This window comes from Gopherus flavomarginatus, chromosome 6 (assembly GCF_025201925.1).
Source record: "Gopherus flavomarginatus isolate rGopFla2 chromosome 6, rGopFla2.mat.asm, whole genome shotgun sequence".
NCBI classification, from domain to species: domain Eukaryota; kingdom Metazoa; phylum Chordata; order Testudines; family Testudinidae; genus Gopherus; species Gopherus flavomarginatus.
The window spans coordinates 123,501,105-123,521,405 of NC_066622.1; the positions used below are offsets into that span (position 1 = coordinate 123,501,105).

At 41.4% G+C, this 20,301-nt stretch overlaps 1 protein-coding gene across 2 annotated transcripts in view; it reads right to left on the reverse strand.

The window, feature by feature from the left end:
* The window catches only part of GRK5 (G protein-coupled receptor kinase 5), a 229,615-nt gene that overhangs the window by 116,305 nt on the left and 93,009 nt on the right, over window positions 1-20,301 (reverse strand). For both annotated transcript variants that reach the window (XM_050959000.1, XM_050958998.1), the window contains exon 2: window positions 15,127-15,222. In XM_050959000.1, coding sequence (XP_050814957.1) covers window positions 15,127-15,222 — 96 coding nt within the window. The remainder of the gene's footprint in view (window positions 1-15,126; window positions 15,223-20,301) is intronic.

Here is a 20,301-nt window from a genome sequence, read left to right on the forward strand (position 1 = left end):
CACTGAGCTGTGTCTTCGCACCATTCCTATGCTTCATACGCATTCTGGTTAGTTAAGGGTATGGCCTATGGTGTCTTCAGCATGCGCATGGCTCAGAGCTCTACATTTTCACTTGATCCAATAAATTCAGAGCGGCCTAGTGACATACCTAGTGCCTATCAGAGACTAGGACATGGATGAAAGCTGGCTTATTCAACATACATAAAACAGAGAAAATATTACCAGTGTGGCAGAAACAACTGGAAAAAATCACAGTGTTTGTCATTGCCCCCCGAAAGAGGTAAAAAAGTTTGTCACTCCGATTCATGAGCTGTGAGTCCTGTTGGATCTCCAGCTGTTCTTGGAGGTCCAGGAAGAAGAGGTTATTAGGAGTCCTTTTTACCATATGCAATTGACAAAGTTATGACTTTGGGTTGTTTTTTTTATATGGACCTTGCCATGGTGACGCATTCCTTTGTCACCTTCAGACTAGATTACAGGAATGCTCTCTACATGGGATGCCACTTTCAAACCGTTGAGAACTGGTAGCTGGTGCAGAATGGAGCACTCTTGCTGGGTTTCCTCCTGAGCACATTACATAGGGCTCTGCGATCTGTATTAGCTAAGATGTGACTTCCAGGTGGAGTTTCAGCCACTGACTGATAAAGCCCTAAATGATTTGAGATTTTTGGCTACCTTCTCCCTGCATCATCCCATGTCAGCTGCAATCATCTGAAGTGCTCCAGCTAATAAGCCCAGTGGTTTAAACAGGAGGGGAACAGTTGTAGAGTATTCTCAGTGAAAAGGTCCTCAATTCTGGAATGTACTTCCTCACTTGATCCACCAGAGTCTGGATTCTGTGACCTTCAGATCATGGTGCAAGGCCCATCTGTTTTCCCAGGCTTTGTGAGGTGGAGAAGTTTGAGAGGTTGTGAAGCTGCAGTGGGAAATTCTTAGCTGCAGAGAGGCTGGAAGATTTTCAGTTTGGGCACACTGGTTCAATGCGTATAGATTTTACCAATATTGTGTAAATGCACCCAGTGTGCGGGATGGACATATTTTAATCAAATCTAAAGACAAAAACTCTTTTTGACTTTGTTGATGGGCTAGATGATAGAGTATTTCAATAGCCTGATTAGCAAAGTAGCACTGATTCAATCTTAAATCGCTGTGAATAAAGCACAGTTCAAATTAAAAAAAAAATACATGCCACCAAGAAACGCAGATCTTGGAACTGTAAAGAAAGAACAGGAAAAAAGAAAAATAATTTCTTTAAGAGCTTGTTCCAAAGAGATTAGTTAAAAATAGTTAATGTTGCTCCCTTTGCCTTCCAACTCCTTAAAAGAAATCACCATTTTGTGTTGATGCCATTTAAAGTAAATTATACTTTCAGTTTTGTCTGTTTCCTGCTATATTTATATTAAACTATTACCATGTACCAGAATCCAGAGAAAACAGCTCGTCTTACTGGATGTTGCCGGGAATGGTTTTTTTCAGATGACTTTAACATAGAAGGCTTTTACCACAAGTCGGCAGACTATCCCAAACAGAATATTGGAATTTAATCTCTGCGTGTACGAGCTGCTCACTTACATGGCCTTCACAGTGTTCTTTAATTACATTCCTACTGTAAACGAGGACTAAAAAAAATCGCTTTAAAAAGGCAGCTCAGTTTTCCCTGAGAGATTTTAACTATGAATACCGTAGTAGGGAGCTGCCAAGTTGCTTGCTGAGGTCCTATACCATTTTACCTCTTTCAGGGACACATGTTTAATTAAAGCATTCCACAAGCTTTGAAACTGATTTCAGCTGGAAAATGAATTTGGTGTAGTGGGTTTTGGTCCCCCCGCCGGCGCACAATAAACCCTTTCCTTCTGTGTCGACAAATAATAGATTCAACTCATGAGAACTAGGAAAGTAAATGTCAGCTCTACTGCAGAACTTTACCTTCCAGACTGCTAGTGCAGCCTGAAAATTCATCTTTCTGGGTTTCACTTTCTATTTAAAAATGTGTTCCTTACATGAGTTTATTGGGGTGGAGCGACAGAAACAGCTGGAAAACTGTATTATTTAAGAGACTGGGAGATTAAAAAAAAAGAATATGAACAACATACTGGCATGGCACTTCTGTAGCAACTTGGGTTGGCAATTGGCAAGTATACTGCACAAAAATCACTGTCACAACTGCCACCTTGCAATCTCAGACAAGAGGCCAACAACTGAATGGTCATGGGAGCTGAAATATTCTCTCTCTAAGCTATGGGCTTTCCAGGGATGAGAAACAATGGCATGGCAGTGAAGCTGGGCTGTACTTGTTTAGTGGATAAATAGAGGATTTCTGTCCCCAGGGCTGTCAGTTCACCATCTGTCACTGGAACTTAAATTTACATACATTAAGAAAAAAAGGAGAAGTGGTATATTTGCTTTCTAGTTTTACAGTCTAGATGTTCTGTGTCTTACTCATGGAAGCTGGATTTGAACTCTCAGTAGCATCTGACTGCAAGAATTCAAACAAGGAGGTTTTTGGTTCTTCCCAGAGTACACATCCGGATCACATGTTGTGAGTGGGTGGTTAAGTGTGACTTTTTTTCTTTATTCCTGCGCCTCAACAAGTGAAATCTTGGGAGCAGCCAGGTCTGGGGACTTGTTAGAGAGATGCTAGCTGGCTGCAGGAAGGGAAAATGCTATGGCAGAATACCACCTATTACTTTCAGATAAGACAGTATTTGGATCATTCTAAGGACACTTGCAGGTACTTTTGACACAGGAAATAGCTTTCTGTATGATTTTAACCAATCATTACCTAACATTGAGCAAGAGAGTTGGTGAAAATCGTTAGTAAAGCACAGAGGAATTACCAACCTAGATCTCTTTTCATGGACAGTGATGTGTTTACAACTGCTGACAAATTGAACAAGAATAGAAGCCAGTATTTTCCAGATATCACCACTTCTGCTGAGCATTTATAGAGCCTTTTACAAGTTCAAAGCACTGTGCAGATGCTTAGTAATTAATTATATGGATGGTAGTCGCTTTTCCTGCACAGAGCCCAAGTATCAGCTGTGCTAAGGAGCAAAGGGTGAAATTCATCCCCTGTTCTCAGCTCAGAACACCCTGCACCAGGAGGGCCAGGCGTGGGCCTTGAATAATGTATAGAAGGTTTGGCACTAAAGCCTTGTGCAAGTGGGGCTCTGACTCAATGTGATGGTGAATGTCTTGGCCTGAATCCCTCCACCCTGGCCAGTTTTTTCCCAAATCTCTATGATTACATGGGCCTGGAGCAGAGAAACCCTCAGAAGCAAACAAAGGGAGCAAAGGCCTCCCTCTATGACCCTTCCACCATCAGCTTCCCTGCAGGGCCTGAGTGCTATACAGGGCTTTGAGCAGCCTCTCTCCTCTCACATGGATTTCAGCCTAAATGAGCATCTTTTAACCTGCAGGAAAGGCTCTGGCTCTGGCCTAACTTCTGCTGACACCTTGAAACAGACAGTTTTGCACCCACCTTATAGTAGCTCCATCTAGGTTGCATTTCCCTAGTTTGTTTATGAGACGGTCATTCGAGACAGTATCAAAAGTTTTACTAAAGTCAAGATATAACATGTCCATCACTTCCCCCCTATTCACAAGACTTGTTACTTTGTCAAAGAAAGATATCAGGTTGTTTTGCGACAATTTGTTTTTGACAAATCCATGCTGAAATTTACCACCTTATTATCTTCTAGATGTTTGCAAATTGATTGCTTAATTATTTGCTTCATTACTTTTCCGGGTACAAAAGTTAAGTTTACTGGTCTGTAATTCCCCGGGTTGTCCTTATTTTGCTTTTTATAGATGGGCACTATATTTGCCCTTTTCCAGTTTTCTGGAATGTCTCCCGTCTTCCATGACTTTTCAAAGATAATCGCTAGTGGCTCAGATATCTCCTCAGTCAGCTCGAGTATTCTAGGATGCATTTCATCAGGCCCTGGTAACTTGAAGATATCTAACTAGTCTAAGTAATTTTTAACTTCTTGTAATTTGTGTTATCACAGCTTCGTTCTGCTTGTGTGCTTCAGTAGCTGGTCCCCCTCCCTATAGCTTTCTGTTTTCATCTTCACTTGTCTTGTCATGTCTTTATCTAAACTGTAAGCAAGTTGAGGCAGGGAACATGTTTATTGTACATGTCTCAGAAGCTATAAAACATGAAATAATTGGTGTAACCAACAGCTATTAGTCAGAAAAGTATTGGTGTAATCAGGAATGCTATCAAGAAGCGATATTTGGATCTGACCCTCCTTTTACTTGATCCACACTCTACTACTGAGAGTGCCTTTTAATACCAATTCTCATGTTTTAATCTACAGTGCATTAAAAGCAGTATCTTTATTATTAGTTCAAAGAAGTTTTCAAAATAGCATCTTAAATTACTATTTGAAAAATATGTAGAATTGGTGAATAATTGTCCTGACTGAGGTAGATGTAGTCCCATTCCACAAAAATTCTTTAGTACAGTTAGGTCAAATAATGGAAAAATCCAGTATTTAATATTCCCCAAATCAGTTTTTTCCATCACTTCTTCAAAACAGGATCATAGCAAAGAACTGAAGAGCACGCCGTTGTAGGTTCACCATAAAAATCTCATACTTCTCTTCCCCTTGTAAGGCTAGAAACTAGGAACCATCAGAACATAATGGGCCAGATTTTTATTTACACTAAAGTCCCTTTACCCTCCTTTTTGCATTGTGAAGAGGCCTCAAAGTAGGTATACCTTATTTTTATTATTTACATATTTATTAATTTTAAATGGCTGTACATTTAATAATATGTATCATATTTAATATTCACTTTAAGGTCCCTTTACCCTGGCAGGATGGCATAAAGGAGCAAGTGTAATTGAAAATTAAATCCAGTTTGTGCCCAATAGAGAGCTCAGAGTCAGGAAGTGTTACAAGTTTAATAATAAAATGTTAATATGATTTATTATATATTAAAGATGCTCAAAACTGTTATATTTTCAAAAATAAATTTCAACCAAAACAAACACACCCTGTACAGTTTGACAAAACTGTCAGTTTTTGTTTCACTAAAAAAACTGAAAAATTCTGTAAAAAAATTTCAGTTTTTGAAAAACTAAACAACAAATTGGTTGGGTTTCTTTTCTCCTTTCTCTTCCCATTCCTCCCTTTTTCCCACTGGAAAAGGGGGGGAAAGGTGGAGGAAAATGAAAAATCTTTCAGTTTTCAGCTTTTTGTCAAAAAAGGAGCATTTTCACTGAAATTTATGTTTTCTATGAAAATATACATATCAAATGAAAAGGCATTTTTTAATGAAAAAGTGTTTCAACACAAAGTTCTAAGCAGTTCTGTTATCTCTTATATCTACATTTGTGTGTGTATGTAAAATAGGGGAGTATTTCAGAGAGATGAATTAGATAATACTAATAAAAATAAGAATCAGCATCTATTCCAGAATAAGGTGGTGCATGAGTATAAAGCAGAACAGCTATTCTGGAATATCTCCCTATGTGTAGACACTCTTATTCTGGAATAAAATTGTCTTCTTCTGGTTTAACTTAATGCACTTCTAAAGTGAAACTAATGGAGTTATTCCAGAAGAGCTACCCTGAATAGAACTGAGCAAAACTTTTCAGACAAAACTTTTCCATCAAAAAAAGTTGCAGGTTTGGGTCTATGACATTTTGCAAATGTGTGTCAAATTCACCAATTGTTCCAGTCAGGTGAAAAAAAAAAATCCAGAAAAACTAAAAAGTTTTGTTTGACTTTTCAATTCACAATGACTTTTCATAATTGAATTGTACTTCAATTTTATTTTTAAAAATTATGAGTCTGATCCAGCACGATTTAAGGTAAAGGAGATTTTGCCATTGACCTCAGTGGAGCTGGAACAGGCCCTAATTGCTCACAGTTGGCTTCCTCCATCCTGCTACTTTCCTTGGTATCAATTGCAAAATTCTGCTCGACTTCAATGAGCACAAGAGTAGGATTTTAGCATAAATTCATCCCCCCTTCGCTCTCCCTAAAACCAGCATACGCTAACTCAATTTTAAAGAAATTTTTCTTACCAATTAGGTAATAATACTTAACACGAACACTGAGAACTTAGATAGCACTTTACAATTTCAAAGCTCTGCACAAGTATTAATTAGTGTTAATGACTCATCTTACCTAATAAGATAATGACAAACCCTGCAGCTCACAATATCTAATTTCTATTTTCAGTGATAGATAAGAGGCATCTCTTAAAGGATATATTTTCTTCTAGATCCCTTTCTGCCTATTACTCTGATAGATTTGCGAAACTGAGTGTGCATTGTGGCATTTTTCTCTTTAATTCGTGGGCAAGAATTCATTGCACAAAACACACTTTTGTCCAAAAAAGGGTTTTAGCGATAGTATCTCTGGGTTTGGGGGTTTTATATAGAATGACACTAGGTCAATGTGGTCTCCTAAGCATTACTGGATGAGGAGAAGGGGATTCATTGCTGCCCTTTAGGGGAAACAGCAAAGGCTTTCTTGGTTTCTTGATGGGTTGCCATTGCCAAGGTAATGCTTAATGGATTAAGTCTTGTGAAATAAATTCTGTAAACAGAATGTGGGCTGAGATCATTTAAACTCATTTCCCCTGTGTCCCCTTACAGTCCTGGAAGCTGTCAAGTGCAGGCAGCCTGCAAGCAGACTGTTCTCCCAGTGTTAGTCTTGAGTCTCAATAGATGCATAAAACTGCTTGTTTTTCACATACTTTCTGTGATAGTCTTAAAAAAAATTACAAAAAAACGCTTCACAGTTTCACTCATTGCATCCAGCTAATCCTGCAAGGGCATCAAACATTGCTCTGTTTGTCCGTCATTAGAACATTAAAGACGTATGTTTATGGAAGAATGATGTGCGAGTCTGAACGATTTTAAATAAAGGAATGGCACCAGAGATGGGTTTATGAACAAACAACAACATCCAGGGTTAAGCAGTATTATTTAAAGTGCTTGAAGCAGAGAGCATGAGGCAAGGCTCTTGCCCTGAAGAGTTTATAAACCAAAGTGGGCGAGTGCACGACATGGAATTACATGTCAAACCTGAGAAAGTGCTACGGGGATGGGGATGGTGCTGGGGGCAAGATTGGCAAGGAAGGGTTGTGAAAGAAGTGGAGCAGAACATTCAACTCATGGAAGGGGAGAGGCTGTTCTAAGTGCAGAAGAAGGAATAAACCTGATGGTGAGGATTGAAGGAAAGGGCCGATCTTCATTTCTTATTTAGAAGTAAATCAGTTTCACTTTTCGGTATTAATGAAATCCATAAATCTACATAACTTTTTCCAGAGCAATAAATCCTTTCAGAGGCTTTTAGCAGTTTCTCCAATTTTGATTCACTCATCCACAAACTCCTCTTTTTCCATGCTGAGTGTTGCAGTGGAAATCTTCTCATGCAGGCTGGGGGAGGTAGGGCAGGATTTCAATTCGAGCAGGAAGTGAACAAGAGTAAGATTCATACCCATGGCACTAGACGCGGTTGCCATGAGAATGTCGTCACCAGCTGGGTTAAGAGAAGCAGTAAAGCTCCAAGGACGCTACCAGCAAGTAAACAAGAGTTTTCTAAGCAAGCCTTCGAAGATGGGGAGTTGGGCATAACTGGCTGCCTCGCCTTCACCACCGTATTATCTTGCCATGCAAAACTGCTAGCCCAGACATTCAGCCTTTTGGATGTAGTTCTTCCAGAAAGGACAACTCAACATGGTAGATCATTGTGTGGGATTCTCAATTACCTATCATGACAGGCAGGAAGTTCACAGTATGTTCATTGCCAGGGTCAGATTTCCCATTAGGCAAAGTAGGCTCATGTCTAGGAGTGCCAGCATTCTAGGGGTGCCTAAAAATCCAAATTTTGCCACTCCTGGGTCCTGGCAGGAGCGGGACCAGCTGAGGGGGAAATGGCCCCATGCAGCCCTGCTGCTCCTCGCTCAGCCTGGCAGACAAAGTCACCTCCCAGCGAGGCCAGTGAGTGCAGCCAGGGGCAGGGCTTGGGAGAGTGGATTTCTTGGGGGTGAGGGGGTTCTGGGAGAGTTCTGGGCAGTGAGGGCGTGGGGGGACCTGGGCAGTGCAGTGTTTGTGGGGTGCTGGGCAGTGGGGGAGGTCTGTGTGTTAGGGTGCTGGGAAGTTGTAGTGGGGCTGTGTGTGTGGGCACTGGGAGGTCTGTTAAAAGTTAGAAGTGGTGGGGTACCCCCGCCACCTGCAGCAGTCAGGAGCTCTAAGCCGCCACAGGTGGCAGGGGGACCCTAGAGCTCTGTGCCGAGGGGTGCTCCAGGTGCAAGTCCAGCCCTCTTCATTGATTATACCATGGCTGAGTAAAACACATCCTGTAGCTAGCTACTTCAGGGCCTGAATCTACACATACTTCCACATGGGGCATAGTGCTACCAACATGAAGTCCCAGTTGATGTCAAATGAATTCAACGGGACTACTCATGTGAGTAAAATTACACGTTTATAAGTGTTTGCAATTTAGGCCTGAAGTGATGTGGAGGAAAGTCATTGTTTTCTTGAAACTCTTTGGGTATAGATATTTTAGTGAATTCAATGATTGTCTGATTATTCTGTAGTATTTATTACCTACATAGTGCCAGGACCGGCGCTAGAGTTTTTCGTGCCCTAGGTGCATGGCCATTTCGCCGCCCCGCGCGCCGCTCCCGCGGCTCCAGTGGAGCTGCCACAGCCATTTCTGCGGAAGGTCCGTTGGTCTGCGGCTCCGGTGTACCTGCTGCAGCCGTGCCTGCGGGAGGTCCACCGGAGCCGCGGACCAATGGACCCTCCGCAGGCACGACTGTGGCAGGTCCACCGGAGCCGCCTGCCCCCCCCCCCGCCCCTGACAAAATGCCACCCCCCCGAAAATCCTGGCGCCCTAGGCGATTGCCTAGTTCGCCTCAATGGAAGCGCCGGCCCTGCATAGTGCCTTTTATCCAAAGAGCTTCACCAACTCCAGTGGAAACCAAATCACTCCTAGTATCTGAGGCCTCAATCCCGCAAGCACTTACAATCATGCTCAAATATAAGCACGTGAGGAAACCACTGACATCAGAGGCTCATGTGTGAAGTTAAGTGTATGCCTTCATGTCTGGAGGCCTGGGGCAGAGGTAATGTAAAAGTTACCATATTTTCTGGTTTGTCCTGTTTATCACAAAACTTCAACCTTATAATTAGAGCTGGTCAGAAAATATTCCTCCCCATTCCACAGCCCCATGGAATGTTTTGATGAAAATAAAAAAGACCATAGACATTGTCAATGGAAAATTTTGATTTGCTGGAAAAAAAAACAACCCTGAAAATTTCAAGCAAAGCAGAACCTAACTTGGAAAAATTTTGTTTAGTCAAAAACTCAAATTTTCCATCAAAATATAGTTTTGATGGAAAATGTTAGGCTAGCCCTACTTATAATATTTGATCACTAATTTTATACAATGATCATAAAAATTCAAAATGGAAAGACAGTTGCAATTCTTTACCTCAGTCTTCAGTCATTATGAACATTTGAATTAAAGAAATAGTTGAGAGGGAAAAAATGGACATGTTATGGACCAGGACCTCTGTACAACCACAGAACAAAAAGCCAGTCCCAGATTGCTACCTTTTTGTACATTATTTCTGTGACCATTTCAGTATTTGAGCTCTGTGAACACCAAGGCTCACAGAGAGTTAATTTTACACTCAAATGCTAGTTCCTGAATCGTGTGTTTGATTGTAAAATGTGCAGTTTTCACAATGTTGGCTGTTTACTTAAGTCATTCAGTCTGGTAACAGAAAGCGTCTGAGGTAACTAACTAAGGCTCTGGTCCTGCAATTTGATCTGCATGGAACCTTACACCCAAGCCGGAGCAGGGGCTTGGGGTCTCCCCATGTGGATCGGATTGCAGGACTCGGGCCACGAACTGTAGTGACTGAAAGTGGGTACTATCTTGTAGCTGGTTAGTAGCTTATACAAAAAGAGTTGCTGGGCTCAGGGCAGTTCCCAGAGGGGAACTAGTCTTTGATTATTAGCAGTAAATATGCCCAATGGCCTGTGATGGGACACTAGACAGGGTGGGATCTGAGTTACTACAGAGAATTCTTTCCTAGGTGCTGGCTGGTGCTGGCTTGCCCACATTCTCAGGGTTTAGCTGATCGCCATATCTGGGGTCGGGAAAGAATTTTCCTCTAGGGCAGATTGGCAGAGGCCCTGGGGGTTTTTCGCCTTCCTCTGCAGCATGGAGCACGGGTCACTTGCTGGAAGATTCTCTGCACCTTGAGGTCTTTAAACCACAATTTGAAGACTTCAATAACTCAGACTTAGGTTAGGGGGTTGTTACAGGAGTGGGTGGTGAGATTCTGTGGCCTGCGTTGTGCAGGAGGTCAGACTAGCCGATCATAATGGTCCCTTCTGACCTTAAAGTCTATGAGTTGTCCACATTGCTAAATATCTACACAATTGCTATTAACCAGCAGAGGTGGCCAATGGTAAAATTGACCATGCAGACTAAATTGCCCTTTCATCCTTAAAGACCCACAAAACCAGGTTGAAGGTGTACAGTGGGCAGGTGAGTGGGGGTAGGAAGTGAAGTAGGGACACTTGCATTTCTTTTGCCTGTGCAGTACCTGGTCTGTGGATTATCAGCGAACTTCAGTCTGTGAGCCAGATACCTTAAACAATTCAGTTAAAAAAGGTAAGGAAATAATGCAGATTTTCTGCAGGCTTGGAAGCCTCTGTACAGAGACCAGCTCTTTCAGGGGAATGCTCTGCACCAAGGCATGATTCTTATGACAGCAAAAACCAGAAGGATGGTGTGGTAGTTGAAGCATATGTGATGTGGATTCTGTTCCTGCCTCTGCACTGATTTATTGCTCAGCAACCTTGGACAAACCTCTCTACCACAGGCTCCCCGTCTGTAAAGAGGGTGTAATAATACTTCCCTTCCTCACAGAGTTTAACGAGGTTTCATTCATTAATATATTTCTAAAGTGCTTTGAGATCTTTGGAGTGAAGGCATCACAGAATTGTCAATGGTACTTCATTAAGACTCATAAAAGCCAAAATATCTGAAAAGGTCACTCATCTGAAGGTCTTGATCATGTTTAAAAAAAGCATGGACTTTTTTTTTTAAACTAACTTTCACAAAAAAGCCAGCCTGTGAATGATATGGTTTGAATATGGACCAACTTACTCTATTCATCCTGCTTACAAAATCTCTTACACAGAGAAGAGTATTTTTAACAACACTGAACTCATCCCTGCCCAAAAAAAATTTCAAAGTTAATTTTACCCTGACCAAGATGGACACGTATGACTTGCAACAGTTAACTGGAAGAGGAAGAATTATAATTATTGTTTAAAACAAGCATGACAAGTAGTAAAGCAAAGTTAGTGTTGATCTTTTTGATTATAAACCTCTCTAAGTCTAAAGCTGAAACAAGATAAAAACACCAGAGTTAGCCTTCTTATTGCCTATAATGCATGACAAGAATCCTCTTTACTGAAGGAGTTAAAGTTTTTGCAATAAATCTAGTATGCCACAAGCTACATTTTTTGACAGCCAATCTGGTGTAATGCAACAAATCAGTGTAACATAACAAACAGCAGACGCATTCTGTGGCACAGCGTCCCCATAAACTTCAATCTCTGGGTAAAAATCTTGATTTATTATATAGCTTTTGGACAGTTACGAAAGAAAATTTGCCAAAGATCAGAATAATCAACTCTTTCACCCAAGCAGTTTTTTATGAAAGAATAAAGCACAGAATGGGTCTGAGCAAAATAAATAAAAATTCCACACTTTTAACCCACAGAACCTTTTGCGTCATTCAGAAATATTTGCAGACATTAACAATCTTTCATCATCAAAAAGGCACTCCAGCTTCAAAATTAGGGCTTTTTCTGAAATTTTCTTGTATTTGTAGCCGTCTAACTATTTGTTAGTGCCATTACTAACTTGTAAATACTTACTGAGGTTACATTTGTCAAAGCAGGGCTTTTTAAAGATGCATGTAGCTAATTTCCCGTAAAAACTCCTCTGTTTTGCTAAGCTATTCTCTGCAGGTTATAAAAATAGTAATATATAATTTACAAATAGTATCTGTAATAGGATTCATTGTTGTGAATGTCTGAACTACATGTTTTCATCCACGGAGAGGGAAAAAATACTTCAGACTCCTCTTGGAAATGCTAGTTGTTTTAATGCAATTTGCTTCTCCTTATTTTGGACTCATGAAGAGGGTTGCAAACAGAAACATACATTAGCCATTCATACTAAATATACTAGCCCCATTCAGAGCATGTAAAGGCATTACTGTTGCATCATTCTGAACAGCGCTGCTGTTCCACTTGCCCGTGTAATTAGCACACAATATAGGCCAGACAGTTTCCTGGTGAGAGGCACTGTGTACTTCGGATGAAATAAAATAGTAACGGTAAATAAATAAGTAACTAACTAAATAAATAAATAAATAAATGCTGTTTTGACATCTGACCCAAGAAACGGCTACTTGGCTAAATGGCACTTTTGTAAAGATGTTCCCATTGTTCGTTGATTTATCAAAAAAAATTGCTACTCACTGAAATTTAGATATTTGGGGGAGGAGTTATTAAGCAAATCTTTCAGTAAGACACCAGATGATAGATAGTCAAACACAGAGTCTCCTGTAAACACAGAGAGAACCAAAACGTATGAACTGACTCATAATTGTGTCAACACAGGTTGCAGACCCTTGGTTTATTTCAGCCTTCCTGTTTCTCACAGATTTCTTTTCACACTGCACTTTTTAGACACAGTTTCTTTTCAATACACCTTAGTGGGGTGCAAAAGAATAAAAGTTTTCAGACTGAGAGGTAGACATTTTCACACACACACACACACACACACACACACACACACACACACACACACACCATGATGGGTTTGGTCACAGAGACCCCCTTGGGACTGTCACCTGTCAAGCTGGAATTACCTCTGAGCCTGTTTTTCCTGCCAGCTTGGAACTCCAGAACCCTGCTTTCTTGAGCCAGACACGCTTAAAACGCACTACCAATATCTCAAAGCAATTAGCTGTGCACAGATCCTGTTTGACTACGCCACTGTGACAGAACCTGTCACAGTGGCCCGTCACATGTAGGGTTGTTTTTCCTCCCGCCACCCCGATCTCAAGAGCCTGACCCTGCAACTGATCCTCATGCAATCAGACCACTAAAGTCAATGAGGTTTTTCACCTGTGGAAAGGTTGCAGGATTGGACCTGTGATTTGGAAATAGGTTGTCATGTGGACTGCTAGATCTTTTCCAAAAATCCAGTTTAAAGATCTCACAAAATTATATAAAACTAAGCAGTACAGCTCCAAAAGAACTGCTCCATCCAATCTTCATCCTCAGTAACTTAAACAGTCATATATTAGGCTTAGGGCCAGACTGTGATATACCAGTACTCACGCTGAGTAGTGCCCAAGTCCTTCTGAAGTCTTATTAAAGTCAATGTGTAAAGTGCTACTCAATAGGAATAAGGGTGGCAGGATCTGGACTTTTTATTTCCATCTGTACAAAAAATGCATCAATCACTATAATTTTTAATCAACAAATAATATTTGCAGCAAAGCCACACCTGACCACTTCGGCCCAAGGGAAACTTTCTGCCTGCATTTTTTTTTCTGGTCCATTAATAAAAAGATACAAAGAAAACAAATTTCAGGAGGGAATTGCCACAAATAAATGTCAGAAATGACACCCATATAGTATTTCAGAAACAAGAAAAGTTGAGACAGATTGAATTTTTTAACTATCTTCCTTGAAAGTTATTGTGTGTTTCACTGCAGCAGGAAGTCTCATGCTGAACAGCCTTCCCCTTCAGGAGCCAAGATTAATTGAATAGCAAAGATAATTCCATATGCAAATGACAATATATTAAGTCCCCCTTGCTCCCAGCAGGTTCCGTACCTTCAGAAATTGTTCCAAGGTTTGCGTGAATATAGAGTAGGCAAGTGTCCATGAACTGGAAGAGGGGCTATTTCTTTTCTTTTTTTAAATGTCCATTGCCCTTCTTTAACTCCCTTCAACCACATAGCAAGGGAAGTAAAATTTGCTGGAGGAGACCATGAAAACAGTTTAATAACTTTCCACATATTTTCCCTGCATAAATACTCAGCAAATCTGGAGTATAAATCATGCTATAGCACATTGGTCAAGTCCCATGAGTGCCACTAAAGTCAGACGAATTACGGTATTTGCTATCTCAGTTGTTACAATTTCTCGCCTTTCACTTATTCATTGCCAGTGTCTGGATTTACGTCAGAGGGGAAAAATAGGAGTTTCGCTTGCTAAAGTTAACCCCTTATTGCAGGAACAGTAACATCATGCTTTCCAGCAGCAATTTACAAGGATATACTCATTAACATTGCTCAGTAATGATGCAATCAAGAAAATTTCCAGACGTGAGCAAGAGAGATTATATTTTGTGGAAACAGCAACTGGAAACTCCAATGCCAAACCTTTGTTCAATAGTTGTTTCACATCAATAAAAGTAATTTAAAAAAAAGTTTTACAAGACCTATATAAAAGTGCATAAAGACAGTGCTGTGACATGTATGCTGGATGGCTACTGCTGAGCGAGTCTGCTTGGCTGTACAAAGTGTTTACTATTTGCATATTACCTCCAGAATAAACTAAATTATTAATGTTGAACCACACGGAAAGGCTCTCCGCTTTTGCCAAGTCTCTGACTTCCTGATATAGGGCTACTTCTTTCAAGGCAATGTCGGGTGATGCAGAAAAGGATCCATTTCCACTCGGTAGAGCCTGTTATGCACAATGTTGGCCCTCGTATGAGCCAACCAAAGAATCTGTTACAGGTATCCTGAATTGTCTAATGGAGATACACCTTGTAAATGCAAGTCCACTTTGGCTGCCAGGGCCTGAATACACAACCAGAGGGGCTTGGCCTTTGTCCTCTGCCTTGCAAAGGCATCTGTTGTCATGGTCAGTGCATCTTATGACCAGAACACCAATGTTAGTTTATAATGCCTCCTTCAGACACAGAAAAATGCATCGTTTGCACAATGAAGTTACAGGAGCTAAATGGAAGCTGCTCAGGTGTGGAGAATATGTACTTTGTTTCTGAAATGTTTCTAAAAGAGAATAGGCCTCTTACCTATTGTTCTTCGGAGATCTTCACACAGGCTAATGTGAGGGAATTTCAAGATTTCCTTCCACTTTTTGCTTTTGCCTTTGCGCTTTCCTCCACCCCCTGCAGAAGAAGGAGAAGAGATGTCAGGATTATAATCTTTTTCAGTGCCACGCCCAATCCGCACCTGGGCTGTCCTCTCACTCAGACCTATTAGGCCAGTAACAGCCCCCATGAACACCTTTTGAGTATCGCAGCTCTGTGAGAGTGGCAGTCAGAGTCAGCGTTCTGCTAGAAAAAGGCCCAGGCTACACTGATATTTGAAAGTTGTATTGGCAGAGATAGGTCAAGGAGGCAGTGTTTAGATCCAGACCTGGATGATTGAAGCCTAGAGTTCAGTCTGAGCCCCAGACAAGATCAACAAGTTTGAGAGTGCTGAACGGAGCTGTTCTCATGGCATTGCAACCCAAAGTGGATTCATGAAAATTAGACATTTGTCTGACATTTCCACCACCTCAGACTTCATCTGAGGCACATCTGAATAACAGGCCCCTTCCGATTTTGAATCTGACCCAAGCTTCAAACCTAAGGAAGGCTTGGATCTGGAGGTCAAAATTCAACACCACCTGTCCCCCACCTCATACAGCCATAACCTCAAAGTGGCATTGCCTTTAGGAGCTACACTCATGGATCACTGCTTACTGAGTAGGGTTAGTATACATTTAAAAACAAAACAAAAACAAAAAAACAAGAGAAAATTCAGTCAATTCACCCAAGTATACAAAGAAGAGATTCTTTTCTTATCTTTTTTGTCTTTCTTTCCTTTGCTCCTCCCCCCCATGCCCCTCACCTTTCCTTTGGGCCCGATTGTTCTCATTGCAAAAAATAAGAGGCAGTTTGGAATTAATCTGAAGCCTGTATTGCTGCTAAATACCATTTTAAAATGTCGATTGCAAGACAATAATAAGTGTTTTCATCAGACGGTCTCAAAAGTGAGCGACAACTATTTATATAGAAAATAATACAATTTTTTTCATACATCACTTCATCACAAAAAAATAGTTCCCCACTGAGGATGAAGAGCTAGGACTCTGCGGGCGAGTGTGAGCTGCTTCGTGGCACTCCCCACACTGAGCTGCCTAGAGTCTGCAAAGTTCCTAAAGCCCTGAGCCCATGGGGCACAAGTGGTTCAGAATTCTGTCTCTGCAATCCCAGCCGGAGTCAAAGCACCATGGATCTATGCAGGCTGCTGCCTCTGCTCCCACTGAGACCAGTCTTGGGTGAGTTACAAAGCCTCCCAAGCACTGCTGCTGATGCTCAAGGTCGAACAAAGTCACCCAGGATTTCTCTACTCCGGACGGTGAGACAAATTAAGGAAAGTTGTGACGTTAATTCCCTCCTGTGTGGATGCTCTCATTCAGAAATAGAGAGACCTTTGTTCACTGAAAGGCCACTTTGCTTCGGAATGAGTGCATCCACACGGGGATTTAATGCGCTATGCGCTTTCACTTCACGGCTTTAGTTAATTCACCTTAACTTGCCTGAATGTCCTCGTGCAGACAAGACTCGGAGTGAGCGTGGGCCACTCTCTTTCCCACATCCCCACCAGAGACCTGCCCCCAAAATCACCTTTATGGACTCCACTGCTGGCATCACTGCCTTCTCTGAACAATCTCTCATGTGAATATGTTTAACAACATCACCTCCCACCTCTCTAGTTTCTGTGCTCCCCTCCCCTTTTCATCTCTTTTTCCCCACAACTCCACCTAATTATATCATCCTCCACACTCCTCCTGCCTTCCCACATTCCCTGCGCACCTTGCTTTTCAGTTCTGACACAGTAGTAACAATATCTGATCCTTCTGAGCATTCATTACACTACAGATTCCACCAACGGACCTGCACTGGAATGTCGTCTACAATCAGATTTTTTTGAACCCAAGATCTGGGGACAAAGAATGCATGGGCTGGGGAAACAGAGTCCTACCAGAATTTAGGGCAAGGCGGAATGGCAAGTGGGCCATCTGTCCAGGAATCAATCAGATGAGGTTTTGGACAATCAGTACCCAAATGATTTTAGGTCATATTCTCTCTCAAGCGCTAGCGTCTTCTAGAGCATCTTTAGTAGAGCTCTGCTTCTTACTGGGATCTCCAGAGGTTGTAGTACCTATGGGCTCACTCATTTCAGCGCAGGGAAACAGCCAAATGCACTGTAATTATTGTCTTGCAGTGTAATGCTAAATGATTTCTCACATCTAGACTAGCTCAGTCTACTGAGGGTATTTTAATACGGTCTCTCTTTTTCTCTCTCTGTCCCGGCATTTTTAATTCTAACTTTTCTTTCTCTCTATCTTTTTCACCTTCTTCTTCTCCCATGATTAGACCCCACCACAGGAAACAACAGGTGTAAAAAAAAAAGTGTAAATAAAAGTTTCCACATCAGCAATAATAAAGGGTTTCACTCTCATCACAGTTCCTGCCCTGTGTCTATCCCAATCAGACAGGCTGTGCAATCACAGAGAATGAATATTCTTCTAAAGCTGAAACCCCAGCTGTTTTTCCTGAGATTTCTCTCAGTGCTGTATTTACTGTGATTCAGTCTCTGCTCACAAAATCTGATTCACATAATTCTACTTTCGGTGCCATGACACGTCGAGTGACTAATTCAGAGCCAAGTTCACTGTTAGTGAGCTGGGAAAGACGCAGTCGTAGATTGAGAGTATGGTGGATACTACATGATTTTGCAGACTAAATAAAGGGTGTTGATTCAACAGGTAACAGAATATTACATGGAAAGCTTGAAAGTTTTGTAAGTTTTGCAAAAATGATGGAGTATTTGGGGCACTCCTGATCATGTAAATACAACCTTTCCACAATATGGGATAGAGGGGAGTTCTTTCTGAATCATGACTAGCTCACTTCTCTATTCTCTTGCCTCTGTGACTAACGGCTTTGTCGTTTAAGGGCTTGGTACGCCCACATCTTGAATACCGTGTGTAGATCTGGTCGCCCATCCAGGGTTGAAGGTAACTTAAAGGATTTACCAAGGTCGCTGGAGTCCTGAGCGGGAGCGAGGCCTCAACCAGAAGAGGCGAGGACTTTCAAGATTTAAAGGCCCTGGAGCTCCAGCTGTGGCTGGGAGCTCCAGAGCCTTTAAATCACCCCAGAGCTACTAGCTGCAGAGGTCCTCTTCAGGCCCCATTGTAAAAATAATTTATTCCAGGAATGTTTTCTTCCGTCTAACCCAGGGGCAGGCAACCTATGGCACGCATGCCGAAGTCGGCACGTGAGCTGATTTTCAGAGGCACCCACACTGGCCGGGTCCTGGCCACCGGGCCAGAGGTCTCTGCATTTTAATTTAATTTTAAATGAAGTTTCTTAAAAAATTTTAAAACCTTATTTACTTTACCTACAACAATTGTTTAGTTATATATTATAGACCTATAGAAAAAGACCTTCTAAAAATGTTAAAATGTATTACTGACACGCAAAACCTTAAATTAGAGTAAATAAATGAAGACTTGGCACACCACTCCTGAAAGGTTGCCGACCCCTGTTCTAACCACTGATAACTTTGATTTCACTCTCTTTCCTGAACTACTGCCTCATGCCTTGTTTACTGTAGATTGTAAACTTTTGAGTGTCCAACACTATGATGATATAGCTCCATGGGAACTTACTGCACTATATAAATATTTATTAACTAGTTGTGGGGGCAGATCCTCAGGTTGTGTAAACAATGGAGCTATGATAAAATACACCAGAGTAGGAACTGCCTCACTGAGAATAAATGGGCCAAAGATTTTAGGATCAATCCTTTTTTTTTTTTTTTAAAGCCACCCTCACAGAAATTCTCAAGATGTGCTTTCAACTGTAGCAGCACAAATCAGTGCAGTACATTATAAAGCAACTCTCCACCTGAAATGATAGTTTCAATTTTGTGTTGGGGGAAACCTGACCACGATGGGGCAGAAGGACTTTTAAAATGCATTTGATTTAAAATATATATTGATACACACAAAATGAATGATGCATTTTTGACATTAATTTGCATCACAATCTGGGAAGGGCTCCTAAGTCCCTAGTTACAACTGTGACTGATGCATGGTATAGCCAGTGAGTTCTTTTCTCTTCTGTGCCCCATCCTATAAAAAGCAGCAGCCTTCTCTGATGAATGATTTGCTCTTAGCTAAATGCAACGTGGTGTTACTATTTTGCCTGTGACGTCTTTATGTTGAAAGATGCTGATCAACTGCTTTAATCTACCTGCCCTTTCGGCTCTCAGCCTCTCTCATGAAGCCAGCACCACTTGCTGGCTCCAAATGTAATTCTAGGGTGTTTGAAGGACATCATGCATTGAGACAGCTGAGACAGGGTAGATCATCTGGCAGAGTTACAAGCTAAAAGGGAAGGTTTCTCTGAATAGTTTGGTAATTGTGCAGGTTGCACAAGTAAAGGCTTTTCACTTGCCTTGATTCCTGTCTTTATGCTGTCTACCCAGGCCAGGACGATCTGCAAAACCAGGACGATTAGCAAAACCCGACAAGCCTGCTGTGTTTTATATGCTAGTTTTATCATGAAGGGGTTGGGAGGCTGATTTGAAACCTCAGTTTGATGATGGCAATACAAGGTAAAATGCCAATAACAGTGTGAAATCTCAGTGCTGTTACTGGGCATTCATGTAATGACCGGCATACGGAGGAGTGAAGCTAATTTTTCATTATGCCATCCAGTCCTACAGGCAAATGTATTTTCTCTATGCAGAAGTTACTGAAAAAATACATGGCATTTTTAGTGTCAGATATTCAGATCCCTTGTGGTAAATCTACCTTTTTTCTGTGTATGTTAAATAAAAACATGCATACAAAACATTTAGGACTAGGAACCGCCCTTAATCCAACCTGGCTAATTATATGGTCCCCATCACTGTAGTACATGGACGTTTACCATCACAGCCCCCAGAAGATACATCTAGTGCAGCAGAGCGGGTATTGTCTCCATGCCCATTTAACCATTGGCCTTTCTTCTGTCACTGCCAATTGGGGTACTACCAGTGATGTAGACTCCTTTCAACTTGGCAACAGACTGGACTGATGCAACCAGCTTGTTTCACATGAGCTGCTGAACAGCCGCTACATAGCAATGATTTCTAGTTGTGACAGAAATGGGTTGGTTTGAACTAGCGGCCCAGCAGATTTTATC